Here is a 27233-nt window from a genome sequence, read left to right on the forward strand (position 1 = left end):
CTTTCAACAACCAAATCAGGACACACCTAGGATTTAGCATCCTTTTTTTAATTTTTTTGTGTTGTTCTTAATTTTTTAACTTTAATCTTTTTTACCTTATTAATTCCTTTTCTTCCTTCAAAATTACAAAATGAAGGGATTCACCCCAAAAGAAAGAACAGGAAGAAAGGACAGCCAGGGACTTAATCAACACAGATACAAGCAAGATGTCTGAACCAGAATTTAGAATCACGATAATAAGAATACCAGCTGGGATTGAAAACAGATTAGAATCCCTTTCTGCAGAGATAAAAGCTAGTCAGAATGAAATAAAAAATGCTATAACCGAGCTGCCATCTTGATGGATGCCACAGCAGCAAGGATGGATGAGGCAGAGCAGAGAATCAGCAATAGAGAGGAAAAACTTATGGAGAACAATGAAGCAGAAAAAAGAGGGAGACTAAGGCAAAAGAGCACAATTTAAGAATTAGAGAAATCAGTGACTCATTAAAAAGGAACTACATCAGAATCAGAGGGGTCCCTGAAGATGAAGAGAGAGAAAAAGGGGTAGAACGGTTATGTGAGCAAATCATAGTGGAAACCTTTCCTAACCTGGGGAAAGACACAGACATTAAAATCCAGAAAGCACAGAGGACTCCCATTAGGTTCAACAAAAACTGTCCATCAACAAGGGATATCATAGCCAAATTCAAAAAAGACTCAGGCCAAGAAAGAATCATGAAAGCAGAAAGGGAAAAAGAGTCCTTAACCTACAAGGGAAGACAGATCAGGTTCACAGCAGACCTATCCACAGAAACTTGGCAAGCCAGAAAGGAGTGGCAGGATATATTCAAAGTGCAGAATTGGTAAAATATACAGCCAAGAATTCTTTATCCAGCAAGACTGTCATTCAAAATAGAAGGAGAGATAAAAAGTTTCCCAGACAAACAAAAATTAAAGTGGTTCGTGACCACTTTACCACTTACCAGCCCTGTAAGAAATTTTAAGGGGGACTCTCTAAGGGAAGAAAAGATTTTTAAAAAAAGACCAAAGCAACAAAGACTAGAAAGGACCAGAAAACACCACTAGAAACTCCAACTCTACAGGGTACATAATGGCAATAAATTCATATCTTTCAGCACTCACTCTAAACGTCAATGGACCGGATGCTCCAATCAAAAGACACAGGGTAACAGAATGGATAAGAAAACAAGATCCATCTACATGCTGTTTACAAGAGACCCATTTTAGACCAAAGAAACCTTCAGATTGAAAGTAAGGGGATGGAGAACCATCTATCATGCTAATGGTCACCAAAAGAAAGCCGGAGTAGCCACACTTATATCAGACAATCCAGACATTAAAATAAAGACTGTAACAAGAGATGAAGAAGGCCTTATATCATAATTAAGGAGTCTATCCACTAAGAAGATCTAACAATTGTAAACATTTATGCTCCAAACGTGAAAGCACCCAAATATACAAATCAATTAATCACAAACATAAAGAAACTGATAGATAACAATGCCATAATAGTAGGGGACTTCAATACCCCACTTACAACAATGGACAGATCATCTAAACAGAAAATCAACAAGGAAACAATGGCCTTGAATGACACACTGGACTGGATGGACTTATCAGATATATTCAGAACGTTTCATCCTAAAGCAGCAGAATACACATTCATGGAATGTTCTCCAGATCAGATCACATACCAGGACACAAATCAGACCTCAACAAGTACAAAAAGACGGAAATAATATTGTGCATATTTTCAGACCACAATGCTCTGAAACTCGAAATCAACCACAAGAAAAAATGTGGAAAGACAACAAATACTTGGAGACTACAGACCATCCTACTAAAGACTGAATGGGCTAACCAAGAAGCTAAAGAGGAAATTAGAAAGTACATGGAAGCCAATGAAAATGATAACACCACAGCCCAAAACCTCTGGGACACAGCAAAGGTGGTCAGAAGAGGGAAGTATGTAGCAATCCAGGCCTTCTAAAGAAGGAAGAACGGTCAGAGATACACATCCTAACCTTACACCTTAAAGAGCAGGAAAAAGAACAGCAAATAAAACCCCAAACCAGCAGGAGACAGGAAATAATAAAGATTAGAGCAGAAATAAATACTATCAAAACAACAATAACAAAACACAGTAGAATAGATCAGTGAAACCAGAAGCTGGTTCTTTGAAAGAATTAACAAAATTGATAAACCACTAGCTACTTTGATTAAAAAGAAAAAGGAAAGGACCCAAATAAATAAAATCAAGATTGAAAGAGGAGAGATCACAACCAACACAACAGAAATACAAACAATAATAAGTGAATATTAGGAACAATTATATGCCAATAAAATGGGCAATCTGGAAGAAACGTACAAATTCCTAGAAACATGTAAACTACCAAAACTGAAACAGGAAGAGATAGAAATCTGAACAGACCCATAACCAGTAAAGAAATCGAATTAGTAATCAAAATTCTCCCAACAAACCACAGTTCAGCACCAGATGGCTTTCCAGGGGAATTCTGCCAAACATTTAAAGAAGAGTTAGCACCTACTCTTTTGAAACTGTTCCAAAAAATAGAAATGGAAGAAAATTTTCCAAACTCATTCTACAAGGCCAGCATTACCTTGATTCTAAAACCAGACAAAGACCCCACTAAAAAGGAGAACTATAGACCAATTTCCCTGATGAACATGGATGCAAAAATTCTCAACAAGATACTAGCCAATAAGATCCAACAATACATTAAAAAAATTATTCACCACGACCAAGTGGGATTTATACCTGGGATGCAGAACTGGTTCAATATCTGCAAAACAATCAATGTGATACATCACATCAATAAAAGTAAGGACAAGCAAGAACCTCCTCTCGATAGATGCAGAGAAAGCATTTGACAAAATACAGCATCTTTTCTTGATGAAAACCCTCAAGAAAATAGGGATAGAAGGAGCATACCTCAAGATCATAAAAGCCATATATGGAAGACACACCCCTAATCTCATCCTCAAAGGGGAAAAACAGAGCTTTCCCCCTAAGGAACAAGGATGTTCACTCTCACCGCTGTGGTTTAACATAGTACTAGGAGTCCTAGCCTCAGCAATCAAAAAACAAAAAGAAATAAAAGGCATTCAAATCAGCAAGAAAGAAGTCAAAGTTTCACTCTTCGCAGATGACATGATATTCTATGTGGAAAACCCAAAGACTCCACCACAAAACTGCTAGAACTGATACGTGAAGTTCAGGAAAGTCACAGGGTATAAAAATCAATATGCAGAAATCTGCGGCATTTCTATACACCAATAAAAACAAACATTAAAACATTTTTTAGTGTTGATTTACTTTTGAGAGACACAGACAGAGCACGAGCAGGAAGGGGCAGAGATAAAGTGAGACACAGAATCCGAAGCAGGCTTCAGGTTCTGAGATGTCAGCAGAGTCCAAGATGGGGTTTGAACCCATGAACCATGAGATCATGACCTGAGCCGAAGTCAGAGGCTTAACTGACTGAGCCACCCAAGTATTCCATAAAAATAAACATTTTAAAAAAGATAGATTTAGCCTCACTTTATATGAGACAATGCATCGATACATTTGAATTATCTTTAGAGACTTTGGGGAAATTGAATGGATAAAATCCATACAATCAATCTGGCACTATTAAGTTCGGCACCACAAATAGTATTTACAAATCTTCTCTACACATGGCCAACTAGCTATTAAGTTGAAAAGATCAGAACCAGTTCAAGAGCTTTTTGGCTTTGTTTCCTAAGTGGTTTTGCAAACTTTTCCTTTTTATTGTAAAGATGAACTTCCTTTTTTTTTTTGTTTTTTTTTAAGTTTACTTATTTTGAGAGAGAGAGAGAGAGAATCTGCACTGACAGCCTGAAGCCCAACACAGAGCTCCATCTGACCAACTAGGAGATCGTGACCTGAGCTGAAATCAATAGTTAAAAGCTTAACGGACTGAACCACCCAGAAGTCCCAAGATGCAGTTACTTTCGACTCTTTTGATCAAAGAGGGTGTAGCCTGGGAAACATTTGCAAGATCTACAATTCCGTCTGACTAGTAGCACCCAGAATGGTTTCGGTGGCTTGAGAAAACAGAAAAGAAGATCTTGTGGAACAGCCCAGAGAAATAAAATAAACCTGCCCATAAAACAGAGGGGTTATAGGACAGCACCACCTCCAGGTCTAATTTACCTACACCCCCCTTTTCCGCAGCATTCTCATTGTCAAGGGAGAAACGGGGAAGGACGGGAAGAAGAACGATGCCATCTGAAACCAACAGAGAGAAGCTCTGTAAGAAAACCCTGAGGTGTTTGCGACTGGAATATTCATCCTCCAACTCACATACGTCTCCTGAGAGCCAGCCATGCATGCGATGAGGTGTCATCCAAAGAAAAACAAAGACACGCCAAAAAAACCCTTTCTCTGACTTAGGATGAGCAGCTGATAATTAAACGCTAGTGCAAACCACAGTAAGTACGCATCAGAAATAACCCACTTAGAAAAACACCCCAAACCCACAGTGTCTCTTAATCACAGAGACTTTTGAGATTTTTGTGTCTGATCACTAGTTAAACCATTATTTTCTTTCTATAGGATATTAAAAAAATATATATTGCTGCTTACCAACAAACCTGCCAGTCGGTCGCATTGGCAATCTGTAGGAAATTTAAGTACTTCCTGGAATATTTATTTCACTAGCAACTACATTTAAATGTTGGGGGTGGGAAGAAAAGCTCTTTTATGCCATCTACTGAATCCCACTGAAATTACACAGGAAGTGTAAACCAATTTTCTCCTATTCATATGTAGAATAGGGGCTGGTGGGTTAATTGATAGGCCTGTATTAAAATAGAATTTCTGTGGCTCCTTCATTCTAGACAGCTGACTGCTGTTTCTGTGCGAAGTGAAAAACATGCTGTTGATAAACCACAGATGATTATTGGCTGAATTCAAAATGCATATTGTGGCGGCTGGGCTGAGAAAGGAAGAGCAAACCTGGCTGTGTCTCAGATGCTTTGCTTCTATTCTTGCGTTTTGATCAGTCCCCCATTAAAGAGGGACGGGTCAAGATCCGCACTCTGCTAAAACTCCTAGAGAGAGAAGATCATTCATGTGCTAATAGAGAATGGATGCTAACTAGTCCCTTGTTTTTAACAAACTTGTTTTCCGAGACAGTCTGGTGCTTGAATTTTTTGCCATTGATATTTTCAAACTTAATCAAAAAGTGATTTTTTTAGGGGCACCTGGGCGGCTCGGTCAGTTAAGCGTCTGACTCTTGATTTCACCTCAGGTTATGATCTCCCGGTTCCAGGGGATGGAGCCCCGAGTCAAGTTCTCTCTCTCTCTCTCTCTCTCTCTCTCTCTCTCTCTCTCTCTCTCTAATGAATAAATAAACTTAAGTTATTTTTTAAAACTCCATGTGAGAAACATACTATCTAACAGTAAAGTCGAATACATCTCCTTCTGATTAGTTGTCTGCACACTCTAGGAATTCGTTCTGATAGTGCCATTCTTTTAACATAACAAAAGCAACAACTGATGTGAGAAACAAAGGCAGAAAGAAATGGCAGAAAAAATTAAATTTCCTTATAACCTGCAGCCCAGACAAATACTTGAGGCTTTTTTTCCAGGGACTCCCTATTGTCTTAATGCTAATGCTTCGCTAGAGGGAAAACAACCTTAGTTTGACAATAGCTAGGCCTCCAGTATCCTGGGATCTTTAGCATGTGAAAATCTCATCGGAAACTTCCCCTGGACTTTACCTCCCCCAACTCCCTAACATATAACCAGTCTCTCCTCATGGTCCCTGGGCAGCTCTTACTGCCCATGGGTCCTGTCCCCATGCTTTAATAAAATCATCTTTTTTGCACCAAAGACGTCTTCAAGAATGTTCTTGGTTGTCAGCTCCGGACCCCCCACCATCACCCCGAAACCTCATCAGCAACCACCACAAATGGGCAAATAAGGTTAAGAAATGCCAGCTGTCTGCCTCAGAACTTGTCCCCAGCCTAGTATTGTATGACGGGCAGTCACAGACTGGATACAATTTTTTGCTGTGATCAGCTTCTTTTTCCCCCGTGAGCAAGGCCAACTTCCCTTAACTCAGAACTTGGGGTTCTTCTAATATTCTGTGTATCTCTCTGTTTCCTCCTACCACGCCCCTACACTTTGTTTAATAGGGGAAATGTATCTATAAATATATTTCTGAAACTGCAAGAATGAACCTCCCCCTCCTCCACTCTTACCATTTCTTCCCTCAGACCCTTCACTGGAGACGAGGGTGGTTTCTGAGTAAGAATTCAGCTCCCAGACGTATTTAACTTTGAACCAGGTCTGGAGAGGAAAGCCCACAGGGCAGGAAGCAAAGCCTGTGAGCACTCTGAAGTCCTGTGATTCCCTTCAGATTTCCTCCCACCACTCTGATTGCCCACCCACCTCCTTCTTTCCTCCCTATCGCCATTGGACGAACACACACTTGTAATCATGTATACCCATGCATTGATCCATGTGTCCTAAAGAAAACTTTAATTCTCAGGAATATAATTTCTTTGTAAAAAATTTTTTTAAATGTTTATTATTTATGTATGTATTTATTTATTTATTTTTGAGAGAGAGAGAGAGAGAGAGAGAGAGAGAGAGAGGCAGAGCATGAGCAGGGGAAAGGCAGAAAGAGAGAGAGAGACAGACAGACAGAATCCCAAGCAGGCTCCAGGCTCTGAGCTGTCAGCACAGAGCCTGATGTGGGGCTTGAACCATGAGATCGTGACCTGATCCAAAGTCTGATGCTTAACCGATTGAGCCACCCAGGCACCCCTCTTTGTAAAATGTTTAACATTTTACTTTAATAGCTACAAAATATAATTTCCACAGGTAATCAATATCAAACATTATTAATGAGATATTTTATATGTGCTTTATTCTAAGTCTTCAGAATCCAGTGTGTGTTTTATACCTACAGCACATCCTATTTGGACTACCTGCACTTCAGGTGCTCAGTGGGCTGGAGATATTGGAAAGCCCAGGTCTAGATGGAGTGTCATCACAGCCATGCAAATAAGCACAAACCTAAGCCCAGTTAATAGCAGCCCAGAGAACTAACTTCAAATAGAGCTCCCATATCTTACACTCCAGGCCACTCCTCACCTTCTCTCAATAGCAGTTTCTGCCCATCCCTGATTCCATACCCAGGCATTCTCTTTGGATCTAGGGCATTGTAAATATCCTGCCTCTAAGATATGACCTATAGTTGTTTTTTTCTTCTTTTTTAAACAAAAGCTTTATTGAGATAGAACTCACATACCATAAAAAAGTTCACCCACTTAAAGTACACAATTCAATGGCTTTAAATATATTCACAGAATTACGCAACTGTTACCACAATCCATTTAGAATATTTCATCACCCTAAAGAGAAACACCATATGCCTTAGCTGTCACCGGCCACACCTGCATGTGCTCCAACTTTAGAAAGCCACTACACATTGTACTAATCCCTATAGATTTGCCCATTCTGGACATTTCATGTAAATGGAACCTACAATATGGGCTTCTTTGTAATCGGTCTCTTCACTTAGCTTGGTGTTTTCAAGATTTATCCATATTAGGCTGCTATCAGTGTTTCATGTTTTATTGCTAAATAATTTTCCATTGTATGGATATACCACATTTTATTTATCTACTTGACAAGATGATGGACAGTTGAGTTGCTTACACTTAACAGCTTTTATGAATAATGCTGCTGTGAACATTTGGGTACAGGTTTTTCTATGGACACATTTTCTCTTGGGTATGTACTTAGGTGTGGAATTGCTGCATCATTTGGTAGCTATGTTTAGCCTTTTGAAAAGTTCTAGGCTGTTTCCAAAGCAGCTGCACCATTCTACATTACCACCAGCAGTGTGAAAGTCTTCCAATTTTTCCACATCCTTGCTAACACTAGTGATTGTCTGACTTTTACTATAGCCTTCTTAGTGGGAATGAAGTGGTATTTCGTTACGGTTTTAATTTGCAATTCCCCGATGCCTAATGATGTTGAGCATCTTTTCATGTGTAGATTGGCCGTTTGTATATCTTCTCTGCAACCTTGCTACACTTGTTTATTAGTTTTAATTAGTTTTTTAGGGGCGCCTGGGTGGCTCAGTCGGTTAAGCGGCCGACTTCCGCTCGGGTCATGATCTCGCGGTCCGTGAGTTCGAGCCCCGCGTCGGGCTCTGTGCTGACCGCTCAGAGCCTGGAGCCTGTTTCAGAATCTGTGTCTCCCTCTCTCTGACCCTCCCCTGTTCATGCTCTGTCTCTCCCTGTCTCAAAAATAAATAAAACGTTAAAAAAAATTTTTTTAATTAGTTTTTTAGTGGATTCCTAAATATTTTCTACAAACAAGATCGTGTCATCTGCAAAATGTCATCTTCTTTCTTTCCAATATGCATGCTTTTTTATAACACGTGCTTGCCTTATTGTCATGGCTAGCATTTCCAGGACAATGTCGAATAGAGGTGATGAGACCAGACCTCCTCATCTTGTTCCTTATGTTAGGGGGCAAAGCGTGGAGTATTGCACCATTAAGTATGACGCTAGCTGGGAATGTTTCACTGATGCTTTTCACCAGGCTGAGAAAGTTCCCATCTAGTCCTTGTTTGTTGAGTGCTTTTATCAGGAAGGGGTATAGAGTATGGTTTCTTAATCAATAAGGACAAGAACAATGCTATGACCACAGTGCCTTAGTTTGGGCGGGGGGGGGGGGGCGGGGAGTGCCTCTGCTTCCTTCCCTCCCTCCCTACTCTCCTCCACACCACCATTCCTCCTACCCACCTGATCCTAGAGCTCAAATTGTGTCCTATCAAGCTGGCTAGGAATAAAAAATGGCATCACCTGGACATCTGCCTTTTCATTAATTCTCCCTTAATTACTGAAAGTTTTCCAGCCAAATTTTTGAAACTGCTACCTGAGTAAATCGTAGGCCAAGGCCATCCTTGTCTCTAGCTATTTACCTGGTAGGAGGTTCCCTCTTTCAGTTTCATAAAATGTCAACAAGCACTTTGTACACAATCTTGGTTGGAGTTTTCTACTGTTGTCTAGGATATATTTTTGAAAGGAATTAATAGGTTAAAGGGCATGGACAAGTTTATGTTCTTGACACATAACTGCCAAGTGCTCTCCATTAAGTTTGTGCCAATCTGCCTGCTCCCAAGGGGGTCAGAATACTCACTCTCCACATTCTCCACAAAAGTAGCATTTTGGAGACAATTTCGTACATGAAGAGTGATATCTATGTTTCATTTTTATTTTCTTTTATTATAAATGTCTCAGATAGTTATTCACGTTTATTGGCAATTTGTATCTTCTAGTGAATTACCTGTTCATGTCATTTGCCTATTTCTCTAGCAGTGTTATGTTTTTACTATTTAACTATGCATTCTATTTTATGTCACTGACACTGTCAGACTTTTTGCAAACACCTTCCCCCGTGGTTTACTTTTCATTTCATGATCTTTTGAACCAATAAATGCACATATTTTTATATAAACAAGAAAACTGACTTTCTCTTTGCTATCACTGTCATTCAGTTGTGTGCTGGTAAACCAGGTTGCTCACCACCACCACCACTCCCCCAAAAAGCCTGATTTGTAGCATTTGCCAATACCTGCAGTATAAATATTTCCACTATGGTTGATTTCTAGCTGCCAACTGACATGATTGCAAAATTCCTGAATGTTTAACAGGAAGCTCTCACAATCTATACAGACAAGTTCCAGCAGACTACTGTTACATTGCTTTTAGGTTTAGAAAGTTCTTCTCTACGACAAGGTTAAGCAAATATATGTGTATGTGTTCTCAAGAAAAGTTTCTTAGTTATTTTACTTTTTTTATTACCCAAGGAATATATGTTAACTGAATAGAATCAAAAAATATAAATCAATAAAAAGGAAAAAAATAAATCAATGGTAATCTCACTGTATACAGATAAGCCAATATCATTTTTGTAGTAACCATGCAAACTTTTTTAATGTAAATGAACATGATTTAGTCTCTTGATGCCTGCTGCCAAATAGCTGTTCAGAAAATTTGTACACACACACACACACACACACACACACAGAAAATTTGTACACACACACACACACACACACACACTGATAGCATTAGACTGTATGCTGTTTTGTTATCTGCTCTTCTTAATTTATAACACATTATAAATATCTTTTCATGTCAGTAAATATCTATCTATGATGTATTGTGGGCCAGGAGTGAATGGTCAAGAAAGAATTCTTGAGACACTTTTGCTGCAAAAGGTGTTTTTATCAAAGCACAGGGACAGGACCTGTAGACAGAAAGAGCTGCACTGTGATTGTGAGGAAAGATTGATTATATAGTTTAAAGTGGGGGGGATAAAGACAAAGAAATTTCCAAAAGGATTTTTTTTCATATGTTAAAGAAGATTTACAGGATCCTGGAGATCAGGCTATTGTCAAGCTAAGGTGTTTGGCTTCTAGCAAAGCATTAAAGTTAGAGCAGTTGTGAATTCCTTGAGTGTCATGTTCTGCCTGTCTCAATATTTGTCAACGGGCTGCAAGTTGTGAGGAAATTTAATTTTATCCACATTTCTTTTGCCTCTGTTCTCCTCATCATCTACAATTTTAGTATTGGCTAAATAACATTCCATTTTATTTACAATGCATATTTTAATTAACAATGTATTCAACCAATCTTCTGATGTTAGGTATTTAAGTTGTTTTCAATTTTTGCTATTATAAACAATTCTGCCATAAGCAGCATCTTCATGCATTTCCTTAGGATGTGTCTGAACAATTATTTCTTTAGGATATATCCATTAAGTAGACTTTATTAATCAATGGACATAAATCCATGCTATTATTCTCTGCTTGTTCTTCTACTACTATGAGTGATATGTCTTTTTTATGATTATTTAATCCAAATTTAGGATAGAATTTTAAGTTGCTCATCTTCTATGTAATTCAGTAGCCCACCAACAATTTCAATTTCCCTTCCCATCTATTGGTTCTACTGATTACATAACAGGGTATTGACTGGAACTTTCCCTACGATTTGGATCCAAAACCAAAGACAAGAAAGTGTTATATACCCCTTGTTCTTAAGAGAGCTGCCAAAGGCCAAGGACTTCCATCAGGGCATTCTAAAAAGCAGCTGAACCAGACAATGGCCCTCCCCACCACTGCCTCACTCTCATACTTCCCAGCCACCTGAGAGGGCTGGGGACGGCAGCAAGTCAGCAGCACTGGGATACCAGGGTTTATGATCTTAGGCTGCACCCTCTTCTCCTCAGGGGAGAAGTAACATCCTCTGTCCTTTTCAAGCCAGGTAAAGGGGCTATGCCAGTAGAATCACTTATGGAGACTGGACAGAGAGACTAAGCATTTGTTTCCTCAGGTGAATGCTGGCTTTGATACACAAATGTGCAGGACACCCCTCCCCTCACCCAAGGGTTGTCCCTCTCTGAGGAAACTCCCAGGGAGTTTAGGAGTGTAACTAAACAGAGGACCCGGTATCTACTCTCATGGAGGTTTCTGTTGGAGTAACCCTTGCCAACAGGTAATTAGAGACCTGTGATCATGTACCTGGGAGAAGGGGTACATCTCCACTCACCTTCCCTTGGTCCACATACTCAGAGAAAGCACAAGAGGACTTCATTCATCCCGGTGACTCCATGTAAAAAGAATGGAGGCAAGAGCTATGGAAAACAGAGCCAACTGGCCAGTCTGAGCTCTTGAATGGCTTTGTGGAGTAGACACAGCTACCTATCCTAGACCTCCTGACTATATTTGTCCTACATTTAAGAAAGAAAGAAACTTCTATCTTATTTAAGCCCTTGAGTTTGAGGTCTCCTTGTTCTGTACCTTAACCAACACAATTATAGAAAAGGACATCTGCCTTCCAACCCCTCATTCCTGGTCTCTACATCAGGTCCAGAAGAGACAGCACATGAACAGGGGAGGAACAGAGAAAGAGGGAGACACAGGATCCAAAGAAGGCTCCAGGCTCTGAACTGTCATCACAGAGCCCAACGTGGGGCTTGAACCCATAAACTGTGAGATCATGACACGAGCCGAAGTGGGACGCTTAACTGACAGAGCCTTCTTGTTGCCCCTAGATTGCACTTTTAATACCTCGAAGGGCTAGAGAGATATGAAATCTGCTTGAGATATTACTAAGGGATGAGAAGAGGAGAACTTTAGAATTCAGTTAACTGAGTGGGGAAAAATAAAAACTACTTCATATTTACGCTTGGCTCTGTTGAGATTCCTTATAAACTTACCATAACTAAAAACCTCTAGAAAGTCCCTATGGCCTTAGAAATCCCCCCAGGTCTCTTTGTGATTTATTCTCATTCTTTTCTAATCAAATCACTCTCAAGAAATCTAGACAGAAACTGACTTCCTCCTTTCTCAGCATTGTTTTTTGTGTTTTCACTCTCATTAAAACCCAGACTCTAGCCCATGTATATCCCAGTCACCCACCATCTCTTTCCCATTCTCCCCCACCCTTCCATTGCAATCTCTTTACCACTATCTCTCGTTTGCACCTCGGGACTTCCCAAGCTGCTTCTTTCATATTTTTCCCTCTCTCCAAGATAGCATTTATTTATTCTACTGCCACACCCAGTTGAGTCTCCAAGCCACCAGAGACAGTTGTGTCTTCCCCAGGGTGGTGGGTTGAATAATGCCCCCTTCCAAAAAAAATTCCTGTGTACTTGGAACCTCAGAATGTGGCCTTGTTTTGAAACAGGGTCTTTGCAGATACAGTGAGAAGTTAAGACAAGATCATACTAGATTAAGAAGGGCTCTAAATCCAATGAGAGTGTCCCTATAAGAGACGGAAAAGAAGACAGGAGAAGGCCATGCGAAGATAGAGGCAGGGACTGGGGTGATACATCCACAAGCCAAGCAATGGCCAGGATTGCCAGCAACCACCAGACACTGGGAGAAAGGCACGGGACATTTCTCCCTCAGAGCCTCCAGAAGGAAGTAAGCCTGCTGACACCTTGATTTTGGACTTCTGGCTTCCAAAATTGTGAGAGATCAACTTCTGGTGTTCTAAGCTTTGTGGTAATTGGTTATGGCAGCCGTGGAAACCTAACACATCCAGTAAGGCTGCCAGTTGGATGCTTTCTTTGCTCACGGCTCCCTTTCAATTCCAACTTTGTGCCCACTGTGCCTTCCCTTTGAAGGGCCATCCCCGCCACAGGCTGAGGGCCTTTATGCTGAACAAGGCTTGCCCAAAACCTCTGAAGCCAGAAGCACTCCCTAATCATCTTTGCCATGTCCCATTCCTTTGAACCTGTCACCTTATTGACATGCTTAGTTTTTATTCTCATCACGACGTTAATAACTAAAAATATATTAAGGCAAACTTCCCAACTTGTGGCAGTAGATTTGGAGCATGGAAAGGCATCACACAAATATGAAGGAAGGGGACATTCTATTTGCATGGAGTTTTAAGATAAAAATGAGGATTTCAAAGGCATTTTATGCTTGTGGCCATTCAGAGCTATTCATAAATGTGTGACATAGTTTGTTTGCTGTTTTGTTTTGTTTTGTTGGTTTAGAAAACAGTCCAACAGAGGCAAAGGAAAATTTACAACTTGAGAGAGGTCCTGTGAAGGAGAATTAAGTGCTCTCTTGAAAGGCAGAGGAGGGCTAATGCCAATAAAAGATGACTCTAATAAAATTCCCTTAATGCTTATTTCTTTACAACTATTAGTTATGAAACTGGTTTATTATTAAATAAACTCAGTTATTGAATGAGCTAATTCCAGAAGGAAAGGACTTTATTTTTTTCTCTAACCACTGCCTTACAACCAGGTTTTGTGGAATCTTTCTCTATCAGGATCTATTCAGAATCTACCCTGAATCTTGGGCAGATGCCATAGATTTTATTGACAAGTCATATTATAATAATTGCACCTCTATTTCAGGCATTAAAATGTCCGGGACAGTCCAAGTAATATCACTGTCACACCTAATTTAAAATTTTGCTTGGCTCCATCTCAGGTCTTTCTTGCAGTGAATCAGGGAATAAGGGTGGTCAGTTTCTTTTTTCTTCCACCATCTTCTCTGCTTTGTTTATATTCTGGATGTGCCCAGACCACTTCAAGGGAAGAGTATTTTAGACAAAGAGGAGCAAATATCCCTGCATTTAACTATTGGGTAAGGCAGACAAGCCATCATGTCGGCTCTTATTATGGCAGAGTCCAACTGTTGTCTCTTTCACAGGATGTATCTGTTGGTTATTCAGAGGTCTCAGGTGGATACCCCATTGCACAGTTCCTTGATGCAGGGGGCATATTCTCTGGCTGATCGCTTGCAGCAATTCCCCCCATACATCTCTTCCACCTAACCCCATGGCTTCTATTACTATAGTCCCTTTGCAAACAGGTTGCCCTGGTAGCTGAAGTCCCATCATGACAACTCAAGCCCACCTACCCTTCCCATAGTCAACATGGTCTACAAGAAATTCACAGACTTTACCATGACAAAAAATGGAAGTCAGGTTGCAATCACTGCTTCTCTTCTCTCCTCATATTCCCATTTTGGGCTATCCACATCAACCTCTCACCTACTGAATTCTCTAGGTGGGTAGCACTCATCCATTCATTTCAACAAAATTTATCAAGCACCTATATTTTCAAAACATGATTTACCAATCTTTATGTGCACAATCCCCACCCCTGCCACAAAACTCCCAGGGACACTCATCAGGCCCTTCCAAGAGCTCTCACATCATGCACTGAATTTGTGTACTCTTGTTATTCTACAAGCTGCAGGCTGAGAGTGGGATGCCAGGATACTTTTATATTATGCTTAGAGACCCTCTCATTCACCTTTGGAAGAAATCCAAAGCAATCTCCCCATAGGTCTAGAACCTCTACTTAATGATATCTAACCACCCTTTTGAATCTATTCTGGAGATAGGTGATATGTGTTGGTAGTTACAAGGCTCTTTCTGCTATTCTTTAATACATCCAGCCTGGCTATGTCTAGTATCTCCACTTAAAATGTGGTGGCATTTATTACCTTTTGTCAGCTTTGAGGCATTTGCTAAAACCAAGACAACCAGAAAACTCCTATTCAATAACCAGTTACAAATAAAGTTGGCTCGGAGTTTCCTTTGCAAACAAATAAATCCATGTCTTTGTCCTTAACAGCCTGTAACTAAAAGCTATACAGTTGACCCTTGAACAACATGGGGGTTAGGGGTGCTGACCCCCTGTGTAGTCACAAATCTGTGTATAACTTTTAACAACCCCAAAACTTAATTACCTCAATAACCTCAACTTACCTTAATAACTTCAAAATGGCCTCCTGTTGACCAGAAGCCTTACCGATAACATAAATAATTAACAAACATTTTGTATGTTACATGTATTAAATACTGTATTCTCACAATAAAATATACTATAAAAAAGAAAACATTAAGAAAGTCACAAGGAAGAGAAAATATAATTATAGTACTGTACTGTAAAAAGCCCATTAAAAAAAAAAAAGAACTACAAGCAGATCCATGTAGTTCAAACCCATGTTGTTCAAGGGGCAACTGTATTTTCCTTTATATATATAAATTATTATGCCATGAGTCCCCACTGGTTAATTGCATATTTGTGTGACAGCGTCAGAAATTTAATAATTTCCTCAGATGTGAACAAAAATTCTTTATTTTCCATAACTGGTCTAATTTTTTCCCAAGCTCCAAAGTTGAACAGGATGACAAAGCTCACCCAGAGTTCAAGGAGGCTCCATAGGACACTCCAAGGGCCACTGGGTACACTTCTGAGTTTGACTTTCCTTGCTGCCATAAAGTCCCACAAACTCCTGCTCCCACAGACTCTCTTTGGGAAAGGAGAAGGGAGAGGAAAGGTCCTTGAATGACCATTTACTTGTGTGTTTCCACTCAAAACTGAATGGTTGAACCAGAAGAGACTGAGCTACCTGTAATAGGCAAGTTTGAGCACCACCTCAGCCTCCAGCCTTGGTCCTCAGCTTCGTTAAAACCTAGTTTTCATTTAGTCTTCCAGAATGTGTAGATATAATAGAGGTATCATCTAGACAGAAACTTAAAATCATCATGTTCATCAGAATCCAAGTTAATGATGGTTTCTTAAATTGAATTTCCTGATTTTTTTTAAGTTTCTGCATTATTGTTTTCAGCAATTAATGTCAACTTCATGTTAAAAGCAGCTCTAATATTAGCCCAAAAAAGTCCATGTTTGCTCTTCTCCTTGGGCCATTCCAAGTAAGTCCGCTGTGTCATGAGAGCCTTCAGCTTGTGATACTTGCTGGGAATGCAGTTCTGTGGAATGGGTTCCAGCAAGATCAGGATTAAATTATTAGATCCTTCATGAAAGAGATTGTGATGAGCAAAGTAGAGTTCATAATGACACCACTCACTCTGAACAAAGTTGGGAGACAAAACAAAGATGGACTTGTAACTTTTCTCAATGCAGTTGATGATATTCTCCACAATGCTCTTGCCAGGAACAAAGTTTCTCTCATGGAGACAAATCCTTAGGTCTTCTTTTTCTAGGTAAGGTACCAGTTCATTCTTCACCCAGGCAGAATCGTGTTCACTGTATGAAATAAAAGCATGGAACTGAAGGGTTCTTTGGAGTTCTTCTAAGGGTAGGTTCCTTGCCCTGTGCCGGGTCTGGGTCCACTGACACACCATCCTGAGATACCAGGGCAGATCAAAGTACATACAGAGGGCAGTCACAGTAACAGTCAACACCAGCACAGTGACCCCAATGGTGACAAGCAGCAGAGCTGTGTTGCAGGATAACTGAGACACATGAAAGTCCTTTAGTGGGGTTCCCTTATAACTTTCTGGATTGTCACACTTATAAGAATCAGGCCAACCCTCTACCACTTCACTTGATACTTGGCCTATATTCTGGATAAATTCTCTTAGCTCACAGGTGCATTGGAATGGATTGTTTCCTGCTCTTATGGACCTAATCTTCTGGCAGCTGTGGAAGAAATCAGCTGATGGGTTGGAAATTGAATTATGGTCAATGATCAGTACAGAAAGGCTGCTAAAAGCTCCACAGTCAGGAAGGTGGGCTAAGGAATTGGAGGCAACATTGAGTTCTTGCAAAGCTTCTAGTTTCATGATTAGTTTAGGAATGCTCCTTATTCGGTTATCATAAAGATTAAGTACCTTGACCTTAGGAGGTAAACATCTGAAAACAGAGTCAGTAAGTATATTTGAAGACAAATTTAACACTGCTATACTCCCACCCCAAGTGCAATTTCCATCATGTCTATCATATTCCAAAGAATTCCAACTAACATCCAATATTTCCAAAGATGTCATATGCTTAGTCATGAGACCTATATTGTAAAGGCCTTTTAATTTATTCTTTCGTAAGATAAGGGTTTCCAATCTAACTAGTTTGGAACAGTTTTGAAATACACTGTCTGTGAAAACATTCTGGGTAAAGTTCAAAAATTTAAATGTGCTTGATGTCTGAGGACAAAGCATGTGTATAAAAGGTGTATCTGATAGGGTTAACATCATAATGTTCATCTCAGAAAAAAATGTATATAACACCGTCTGTGAATAAATAAAAACTCTGTTTGTAACATGCTCTATTTTCAATGCTTTCAGTGCTGTTTTAGAATAAGTAAAATCTTCTTCATCAATGCTTTCAACTATTATTAAATTGTAAATATTGAGATATTCTACAGGTTTGGGCCAAAGAAATTGAAAAACTCTAACCAGGCATTTCCAAGTTGTTTCCACATGTTTGAGAGTAAAATTCAGTAAAGTTGGGCCTCTAATGAGTTCTGATAAAAATTTAATTAGAATTTGACAGTTGTCGTTATTCAATTTAATATTAGTCAGTTGTAAGCACCTTAAACTGTTAACTGATATGTTCACTTGGACAGAGAATAACTGATTTGGGTGAAAAACAAGGTGAAGTGTTTTTGTATTCAGAATTTGAAGACTTTCTGTTTCACTTTCTTTTGCATAATAACCTTCTAAATCCAGAAGGATGTGACTTAGATGCAAATGAGCAATTGGTAGCAGATCTAATTGTCGTAACCTTGTACCACTTAATCCTAAGAAATTCAGTTGCGTCAAGTTGCCAAATTCCTTACAGATGGGCAGGACATCAAAGTCATTGAATGAGAGGTCTAAATGCTTGAGACTCCTGATAAGGTGGCAAGAGGTCTTCTGCAACTGATTGTGAGATAAATCCAAATATTCCAAATCCTGGTTGAACTTGAAAATGCTAAAATCGAGGCACTGGAGTCTATTATAGGAAAGTGTCAAAACTTCCAGCCGTAAGAGATAGCTAATGTCAGAGATGTGAAGCTTAGATATGTAGTTTTGAGATATATCTAAGACTTTGGTTTTTGGTGACAGGTCTTTTGGAACATGCGTAAGTTTCATTTTCGACATGTCTACTGCAAATTCACTTTCATCAGAGAACTGGATTATGGTTCCAACTATTAAGGTCAAAATGTACACAAAGCAAAAGCTTCTGGTGATAGATTCTTTGTCTTTGGTCATGATGTTTAAAAGGCTATTCCCCAAAGGGTTGTGCTGTTCTTCAGGGCATCTTGATATGTGTCCAAATTCTAGAAATACAATATACATTAAGACATATAAATATTGGATGATTGCTCTCAGACCTCCACTTCCTAACACAAAATCCCAATGATCTTTTCATTCACTATCAGAGTCATTTCTGTTTGCATAATTAAATGTGATATATTCTCCAGTTATGCAGCTTGCTGGTACCAGGGGAGGCAATACAGACCTTATCATCAAAAAATTGTGCTTCTGTGTTTTAACCTGTCTAGGCATTCTCTGAGGGATGCACTCAGGGGCTTGGCTTTGTTTCACTCTTTTCAGAACTTTCTCAGGGCTGGAGAAACCTCCTGGGTAATGTTTACTGAAAATCTTTATAGGCAAATATACTAGCCACAGGCACTGGAACAAGGAATAGCAAATGTGACAAACAGCACACACATCAAAAAGCCAGGGAAGGAAGAAGCTCACAAAAGAGATACGTGGTAGATAAGAGTCTTTGGAAATCTCCATGTGAACCAGGGAATCTAGAAAGCCACCCCTGTCTAGGGCTGGATGCATGTTCAGAAAAGAGCTAAGAAAATCCTAAACTTTCACCTTTGGTTGACCTTTGGCTCTGTGAAAGCCGAAAGTGAAAGCTAGGGCAGAGTTGTAAACAGCCTGGATAAACATCCAGGAAATGTTTCCACACAGAACCAATCTACAAAAATCCAAAGTTTTGTTTCATTTTATCTCTAGATATTTAAGAAAATCTCTATCAAACACTAGCTGGCCACTAAGTGAATCAAGCACAGAATACAATGCCACACATAACAAAGAATATAGTCTTTACAAAATAGTTTAGAGCAGTCACTAAACAAACAGCCAACAGTACTCCCATGACAATCAGCAACAGCAAACCCTGGGAGACAGGAGAACCTGAGTTACCACATTATAATATTCAAAATGCCTACTTTAAACAACAGAGGCATGCAAATAAATTATAAACTATTACCCATTTATAGGAGAAAAAGGAAAAGAACAAAGTTAGAGAACTGACACTACCTGGGGCATCTGAATGGCTCAATCGGTTAAGCATCCAACCTCAGCTCAGGTCATGACCTCACAGTTCGAGTTCGAGCCCCGTGTTGGGCTCTGTGCTGACAGCTCAGAGCCTGGAACCTGCTTTGGATTCTGTGCCTCTCTCTCTCTCTCACTCTGTCCTTCCCTGGCTCATGCTCTGTCTCTCTCAAATATAAAATAAACATTAAAAAAAAAAAGAAACTGAGAAGTGACATTACCCAACTTCAAGACTTCCTATAAAGCTACAGTAATCAAGACAGTATGATACTGGTGAAAGAATGAACAGATCAATGGACCAAAATGAATAACTCAGAAATAGGCCTACACAAATATAGCCAACTGGTCTTTGACAAAGAAGCAAAGGCAATTCAGTAAAGAAAAGATAGTCTTTTCAACAAATGGTGCTAGAACTACTAGACATCCATATGCAAAAAAAAAAAAAAAAGAGAGAGAGGATCTAGACACAGGTATTACACTTTTGACCAAAATTAGCCATAAATGGATCGTAAACCTAAATGTAAAACATAAAACTAGAAAACTTCTAGGGGATAATATAGGTGAAAATTTAGGTCACCTTGGGTTTGGAGATGACCTTTTAGACACAACATCAAAAGCACAATCCATCAAAGAAAACATTGTTAAATTGGACTTCATTAAAATTAAATTTTTCTACTTTGCAAAAGACACAATTCAGGCAATGAAAAAACAAGCCACTGGCTGGGAGAAAATATTTACACAACACATATCTGATAAAGGACTTGTGTCCAAAATATACAATGAACTCTTGAATTCAGCAATAAGAAAATAACACAATTTAAAAATGGGGAAAAGATCTGAACAGAGACCTCATCAAATAGCAAATAAGCATATGAAAAGATACTCAATGTCAGATGTCACCAGAGAATTGCAAATTAAAACAATGAGATACCATTACACACCCATTAAAATGGCCAAAATCCTGAAACAACACCAAATATTGGTAAGGGTATGGAGCAACAGTGATTCTCATTCATTTTTGGTGGGAATTCAAAATGGTACAGACATTTTGGAAGACAGTCTGACAGTTTCTTAAGTGCACTCTTACCATATTATCTGGCAATTACAATCCTAGGTATTTACCCAAATGAATTGAAAATCTAGTCTGCAAAAAAAGCTTGCATGTAGATGTTTGTAGCAGCTTTATTCATAACTCCCCAAAACTGAAAGCAACAAGATGTCCTTCAGTGGGATGAAAGGTAAACAAACTGTGGTATATCCAAACAATGGGATGTTATTCAGTCCTGAAAAGAAATAAGTGATCAAACCACAAAGAGTCATAGAAGAACCAGAAGGCATATTTCTAAGTAAAAGAAACAAATCTGAAAAGGCTACATGCTGTATAATTCCAACTCTATGACATTCTTAAAAAGGCAAAATTAAAGATAAAAAGATCAGTGGTTTTTAGGGTTTTGGAGAGGGAGGGATGAATAACCAGGGCACAGAGGATTTTTAGTACAGTAAAACTGTTCCTTCCATATGATATTATAATTGTGGATATATGACCTTATGCATTTTTCAAAGCCCACAGAACTATATAACACAAAGGCTGAATCCAAATGTAAATTATGGACTTTAGTTAATACTAATATATCTATTATATAATATACCACACTAATGCAAAATGTTGTAATAGGAAAAACTGTCTAGTGGAGAAGGGGTACATGAGAACTTTCTGAACTATTTACTCAACTTTTCTGTAAAACTAAAACTGCTCTAAAAAAATAGAGTCCATTAATTTAAACAGAGAAGTATATAGAAATGCATCAAAATTTCTGTATATTAATTTTGTATCCTGTGACTTTACTGAATTCATTTATCAATTCTAGTAATTTTTGGTTGGACTCTTTAGGGTTTTCTATATATAGTACCATGTCATGGCAAATAGTGAAAATTGTACTTCTTCCTTGCCAATTTGGATTCCTTTTATTTCTTTTTCTTGTCTGATTGCTGTGGCTAGGACTTCCAGTATCATGTTGAATAAAAGTGGTGAGAGTGTACATCCTTGACTTGTTCCTGATCTTAGAGGAAAAGGTCTCAGTTTTTCACCATTGAGTATGATGTTAGCTGTGGGTTTTTTATATAAGGCCTTTATTAGGCTGAGGTATTTTCTCTGTAAACCCACTTTGATGACAGTTTTCATCATGAATTGATGTTATACTTTGTCAAATGCTTTTTCTGCGTCTATTAAGATGATCCTATGGTTTTATCCTTTCTCTTGTTGATGTGATGTATCACACTGATTGATTTGCAAATACTGAACCACACTTAATCCCTGGAATAAATCCCATTTGATAGTGGTCAATGATTTTTTTTTCAGTGTATTATTGGATTCAGTTTGCTAATATTCTGTTGAGGACTTTTGCATCTATGTTCATCAGAGATACTGGGTTGTAGTTCTCTCTTTTTTTAGTGTCTTTATCTGGTTTTGATAACAGGGTAACATTGGTCTCATAGAATGAATTTTGAAACTTTTCTTCCTCTTCTATTTTTGGAATAGTTTGAGAAGACTAGATATTAACTCTTCTTTAAAGTTTGCTAGAATTCATCTGTGAAGCCATCTGGTCCTGAACTTTTGTTTGTTGGGAGTTTTTTGATTACTGATCCAATTTTATTGCTAGCAATCAGTCTATTCACATTTTCTTATTCCTGATTCTGTTTCAGTAGGTTATTACAAATGGATTTTATCCATTCCTTCTATGCTGTACAATTGGAAATTAAGAATAACAATACCATTTATAATTGTACCAAAAATAATAAAATACCTAGGAATAACCTTAATCAAGAAGGTGAAAGGTCTGCACTCTAAAAACTATAAAACATTGATGAAAGAAAGTGAAGATGACACAAAAAAATTAAAAGATATTCAATGCTTATGGATTGGAAGAATCAATACTGTTAAAATGTCCATACTACCCAAGGCAATCTACAGATTTAGTGCAATATGCCAACATCATTTTTCATAGAACTAGAACAAATAATATGAAAATTTGTATGGAACAACAAAAGACCCTGAATAGCCAAAGAAATCTTGAGAAAGAAGAACAAAGCAGAGGTATCACAGTGTTAGATTTCAAAATACACTGCAAAGCTTTAGTAGAAGAAAGAAAGAAAGAAAGAAAGAAAGAAAGAAAGAAAGAAAGAAAGAAAGAAAAAAAGAAAGAAAACAAAAAAACCCAAAACGATACTGGCACAAAAATAGACACATAGATCAATAGAGCAGAATAGAGAGCCCAGAAATAAACCCACATTTACATGGCCCATTCATTTACAATAAAGGAGGCAGGAATATACAATGAGGAGAAGACAGTCTATTCAGCAAATGGTGTTGGGAAAACTGGACCACTTCTTACACCGAACACAAAAATAAAATCACAAAGGACTTTAAAAATTGGATAAAAAAGGAGAAGAAGTTAATATAAATGGTTTCTGAAGAAACATGGGCATTGACTTACTGACAAAGGCTTAAATCAACTGTCTTAGAAGTTAACTATGTGACTATGGTCTCTTTTCTTTGCACTCAGAGAATACTTTATTCTCTTTTAAAGGGCAGTCCTTTTATCCCTCCAAAATATTATATCACTCCTTTTGAGAATCTAAAATTGTACAAAAGGGCAATCAAAGAGCTATTGCCAGAAACTACAAGACATTCTCAAGAGTCTACACCAGTATTCAATTTGGCCATAACTCTGCCATCTGCTACAACCCGTGACTTCTCATGGGCGAAGGGTTAACAAACCCATTTATCTCTTTCTCTAGTGACTAATCTTACATAGGATTAACTTTCTAGCTCTTTTCTGAAAATCTGACACATGTAAAATGTCCACTGTGTTACCAAAAACATTACTTTTGGGTAAAATGACTCTTGAATGGTAAACAGCATCCATGTTAAAAGGACCGTGTATGAACTAGAAGTACAAAAGTAGGAAGCCTGTGTTGTATTTCCTCTCCTATATCTTTCTGAGAAAAATGGACCAAGTGTGGCCTATTGGGGCTGTGAGTCTGAATGACTAGGTGAGCCTGAGAAAAACTCATCGTGGTCATTGTGAAGCCATGCCCACCACTGGCCAGACTTTCAGATCCTCAACCCAGTTTGGCCAGGGCAACATGAGATAAAAGGAATAGAGAGGAAGGTGGGTGACAGGTTGGAAAGCCAATCTACCTGTGGCTTGATGGCTAAATCTCTGTGGCACATGACAGGATAAGTCCTTTTGTGAGGGTGAAGATTGGAATAAGACCAAGTTTGTGTCACAAGGAAGAACCACCTACTCCCTCCACCTCCATGACTTGCACCTCACCAAAACCAGTTGTGGCTGGGCTGGCACAGGTGATACCACTGTTTATGGAGCCATTTGAAAAGATATGATTAATATAGTCCAAACTGGGCATTCATGACTGGTGAAGGGGTGGAAGCAGGCACACCAGCCCACAGATCCCATGCTTGTGACTGAGACAAAGGGGTGGGGATATAATTGTGCAAAAGGGCAAACAAGAAGCTAGTCTCAGAAACTAAGAAATACACTCATGAGTCTATACCATTCCAGCTCTGATCTGCGTGGAAAATAATTTATGAGCTCCTGCAGGGAACACAAGCTAGCAGGACAGATGGGGCTCCACAGCTGCCTAACTCCAACTGCAGTATCCTAAAAGCAGCAATGGCAGCTGGGATGGCCCCTGGGCAGCATCCTGCACATACACTGGAGCGCCCACAACCACACCTGCCTGGGAACCACCTACAGGTAGACGTTAGAAGTATTCTTACAAACCGGGAAAAGGTAGACAAGATAACATATACTCTACTCTTTGTGGACACAGGAATTTTTTTTTTTAGTCATAGGATCTCATTCATTGACACAATTCCCATAAAAATGGATATGTGTTTTTTCCAACTCATATCAGACTGAAAGCAACAAATTGAGAGAGACATGATAATCTGAATACATCAAGTTCCTACAGCTGACACACTGAAAAAACAGGAAAAGCTAGAGAGATATTAAAAAGTACAATGAAGAAGTCAGAAAGCATGTAAATTTGGAGCTGCTGTATATAAGAGATAACAGCTTTTCCAGAGCCCAGAAAGTTTCACTGTACTATGACAAATTACAGACAATGATATTCATGACACTGATGCTAAGTGAATGAGGAAAGATTACTGTCTGACGGGTGGAGGCTGGTGCATGAACCCACAGACCCCATACTTGGAACTGGTACAAACGGTTGGAATGTGAGGTTCACTCTACCCCATTCAGGAGGTGATCTGCACAAGTAAACATCTAGAAGCTCCCAGGAGACAAGAGCAGACAACAACATTTCTTAAGTAGGACCTCGTGTAGCAGGAATAATTGAAAGCAGATTTTTGACTACTTGTTGCTCAGTTTTATTAACAAAAGGACCCACTGTTCATCATCTAAGGGTATATTGGAAATAGTAAAATAGTTAAGAGATAAGTAGTGTTTCAATTAACCAGTCTTTGAAAAAAGTAAAACTCTTCTGGGTTGGAGAATTTCATTACAAAATGGCATATGGTTAAAAGTCCCTCACTTCTTCTCTTGTAGAACCTCTCCCAATTGCCAGCAAAACAGCCATGAAAACACAGAAACTTTTAAAACTCACCTTGCCACCCAAAACAAAGAAGGGTAGAAAATTAATGGAGGGATCCAAAAGCATCTACACTCATGAGAGGTATCAGGAATATATTAAGGAAAACATGGTATACTCTACCTTTGTCTCAGGAAAATAGACTTCCTGACAAAGGGTGGGAAAGAATTTTATTCCTCTTTCTGTTCACATATCTCTGTTTGCAGATGTATGATCTTTCATGTAGAGAGTCTGAAAGACTTCATAAAAAAAAAAAAAACTCCAAGAACTATTAAATTCAGTAAAGTTGCAGGATACAAAACCAACTTACAAACGGTTGCATATCTATTCATGAACAAACTATTTGAAAAAGAAAGAAATAAAACAATCCCATTTACAAATGCATCAAAAAGAATAAAATACCTAGGAATAATTTTAACCAAGGAGGTGAAAGACCCATATACTGAAAATTATAAGACTTTGATGAAAGAAGTTGAAGAAGACACAAATAAATAAAAAGATACCCATATTCATGGATCAGAATTGGTAAATTCTTCAAATTGTTAAATTGTTAAAATGTCCACATTACCCAAAGTCATCTACAGACTCAGTGCAATCTCTTAAATTTCCAATGGCATTTTTAACAAAATCAGAAAAAAGAATTCTAAAATTCATATGAAATTACAAAAGACTCCAACCATCCAGAGCAGCCCTAAGACAGAATAAAGCTAGAGGCATTACACTTCCTGATTTCAAACTATACTACAAAGCTGTACTAATCAAAACAGTATGGTATTGTATGTTATTAGCATAAAAACAGACAAATAGTATGGAACAGAATCAAGAGTCTAGAAATAAACCCATGCATACACAGTCAACTAATATTTGGCAAGAGAGTTAAAAATACTTGATAAGGAAAGTGTAGTCTCTTCAGTGAATAGTGTTGGGAAAACTGGATATATGCACATATTAAAGAAGTGGACTCCTATCTTACCGCCCTTACAAAAAAAAGTACTCCAAATGGATTAAAAACTTAACTATAAGACCTGAAATCATAAAACTGCTAAAAGAAAACATGGAGGGAAATCTTCCTTACATTGGTCTTGGCAATAATTTTTTGGATCTGACACCATCTGCCTATGTTTTATAGGAAACAAAAACAAAAATAAACAAATATAAGGGATTAATATCCAAAATATATAAGTCACTCATACAGCTCAATAGCTAATAATAATAATAATAGTAATAGTAATAATAAAATTTTTTAAATAATTTTATTAAAAAATGGACAGAAGACCTGAATAGAAATTTTTTTTTTAATTTTTTTTTCAACGTTTTTTATTTATTTTTGGGACAAAGAGAGACAGAGCATGAACGGGGGAGGGGCAGAGAGAGAGGGAGACACAGAATCGGAAACAGGCTCCAGGCTCCGAGCCATCAGCCCAGAACCTGACGCGGGGCTCGAACTCACGGACCGCGAGATCGTGACCTGGCTGAAGTCGGACGCTTAACCGACTGTGCCACCCAGGCGCCCCTAGAAATTTTTCTAAAGAAGACATACAAATAGCCAACTGGTATATCAGAAGATGCTCATTGTCACTATCAGCAGGAAAATGAAAATCAAAACCACAATGAACTATCACCTCACACTTGTTTGAATGGACATTATCAAAAAGACAAAAGGTGGGGCGCCTGGGTGGCACAGTCGGTTAAGCGTCCGACTTCAGCCAGGTCACGATCTCGCGGTCCGTGAGTTCGAGCCCCGCGTCGGGCTCTGGGCTGATGGCTCGGAGCCTGGAGCCTGTTTCCGATTCTGTATCTCCCTCTCTCTCTGCCCCTCCCCCGTTCATGCTCTGTCTCTCTCTGTCCCAAAAATAAATAAAAAAAAAAAAAACGTTGAAAAAAAAAATTAAAAAAAAAAAAAAAAAAGACAAAAGGTAACCTGTGTTGACAAAGATGTTGAGAAAGGGGAACCCTTGTGC

At 38.7% G+C, this 27233-nt stretch overlaps 2 protein-coding genes across 4 annotated transcripts in view; one reads left to right on the forward strand and one right to left on the reverse strand.

The window, feature by feature from the left end:
- The window catches only part of TLR6 (toll like receptor 6), a 43732-nt gene that overhangs the window by 8781 nt on the left and 7718 nt on the right, over nt 1-27233 (reverse strand). Inside the window, exon 1 of one of the 2 annotated variants that reach the window (XR_007458088.1) lies at nt 15761-26523. Coding sequence is in view for 1 of the 2 variants with exons in the window: in XM_049631922.1 (XP_049487879.1) it covers nt 16165-18555 (2391 nt within the window). In the remaining variant the exon portion in view is untranslated. Of the gene's footprint in view, nt 1-11006; nt 26524-27233 lie in introns of those variants that run through there. The other variant, XM_049631922.1, reaches the window with a different exon arrangement.
- The window catches only part of FAM114A1 (family with sequence similarity 114 member A1), a 112207-nt gene continuing 84988 nt past the window's right edge, over nt 15-27233 (forward strand). For both annotated transcript variants that reach the window (XM_049631956.1, XM_049631958.1), the window contains exon 1: nt 15-4479. The gene's annotated coding sequence lies outside the window, so the exon portion shown is untranslated. The remainder of the gene's footprint in view (nt 4480-27233) is intronic.

The sequence above is a fragment of the Panthera uncia genome, chromosome B1 (genome assembly GCF_023721935.1).
Source record: "Panthera uncia isolate 11264 chromosome B1, Puncia_PCG_1.0, whole genome shotgun sequence".
Lineage (NCBI taxonomy): Eukaryota > Metazoa > Chordata > Mammalia > Carnivora > Felidae > Panthera > Panthera uncia.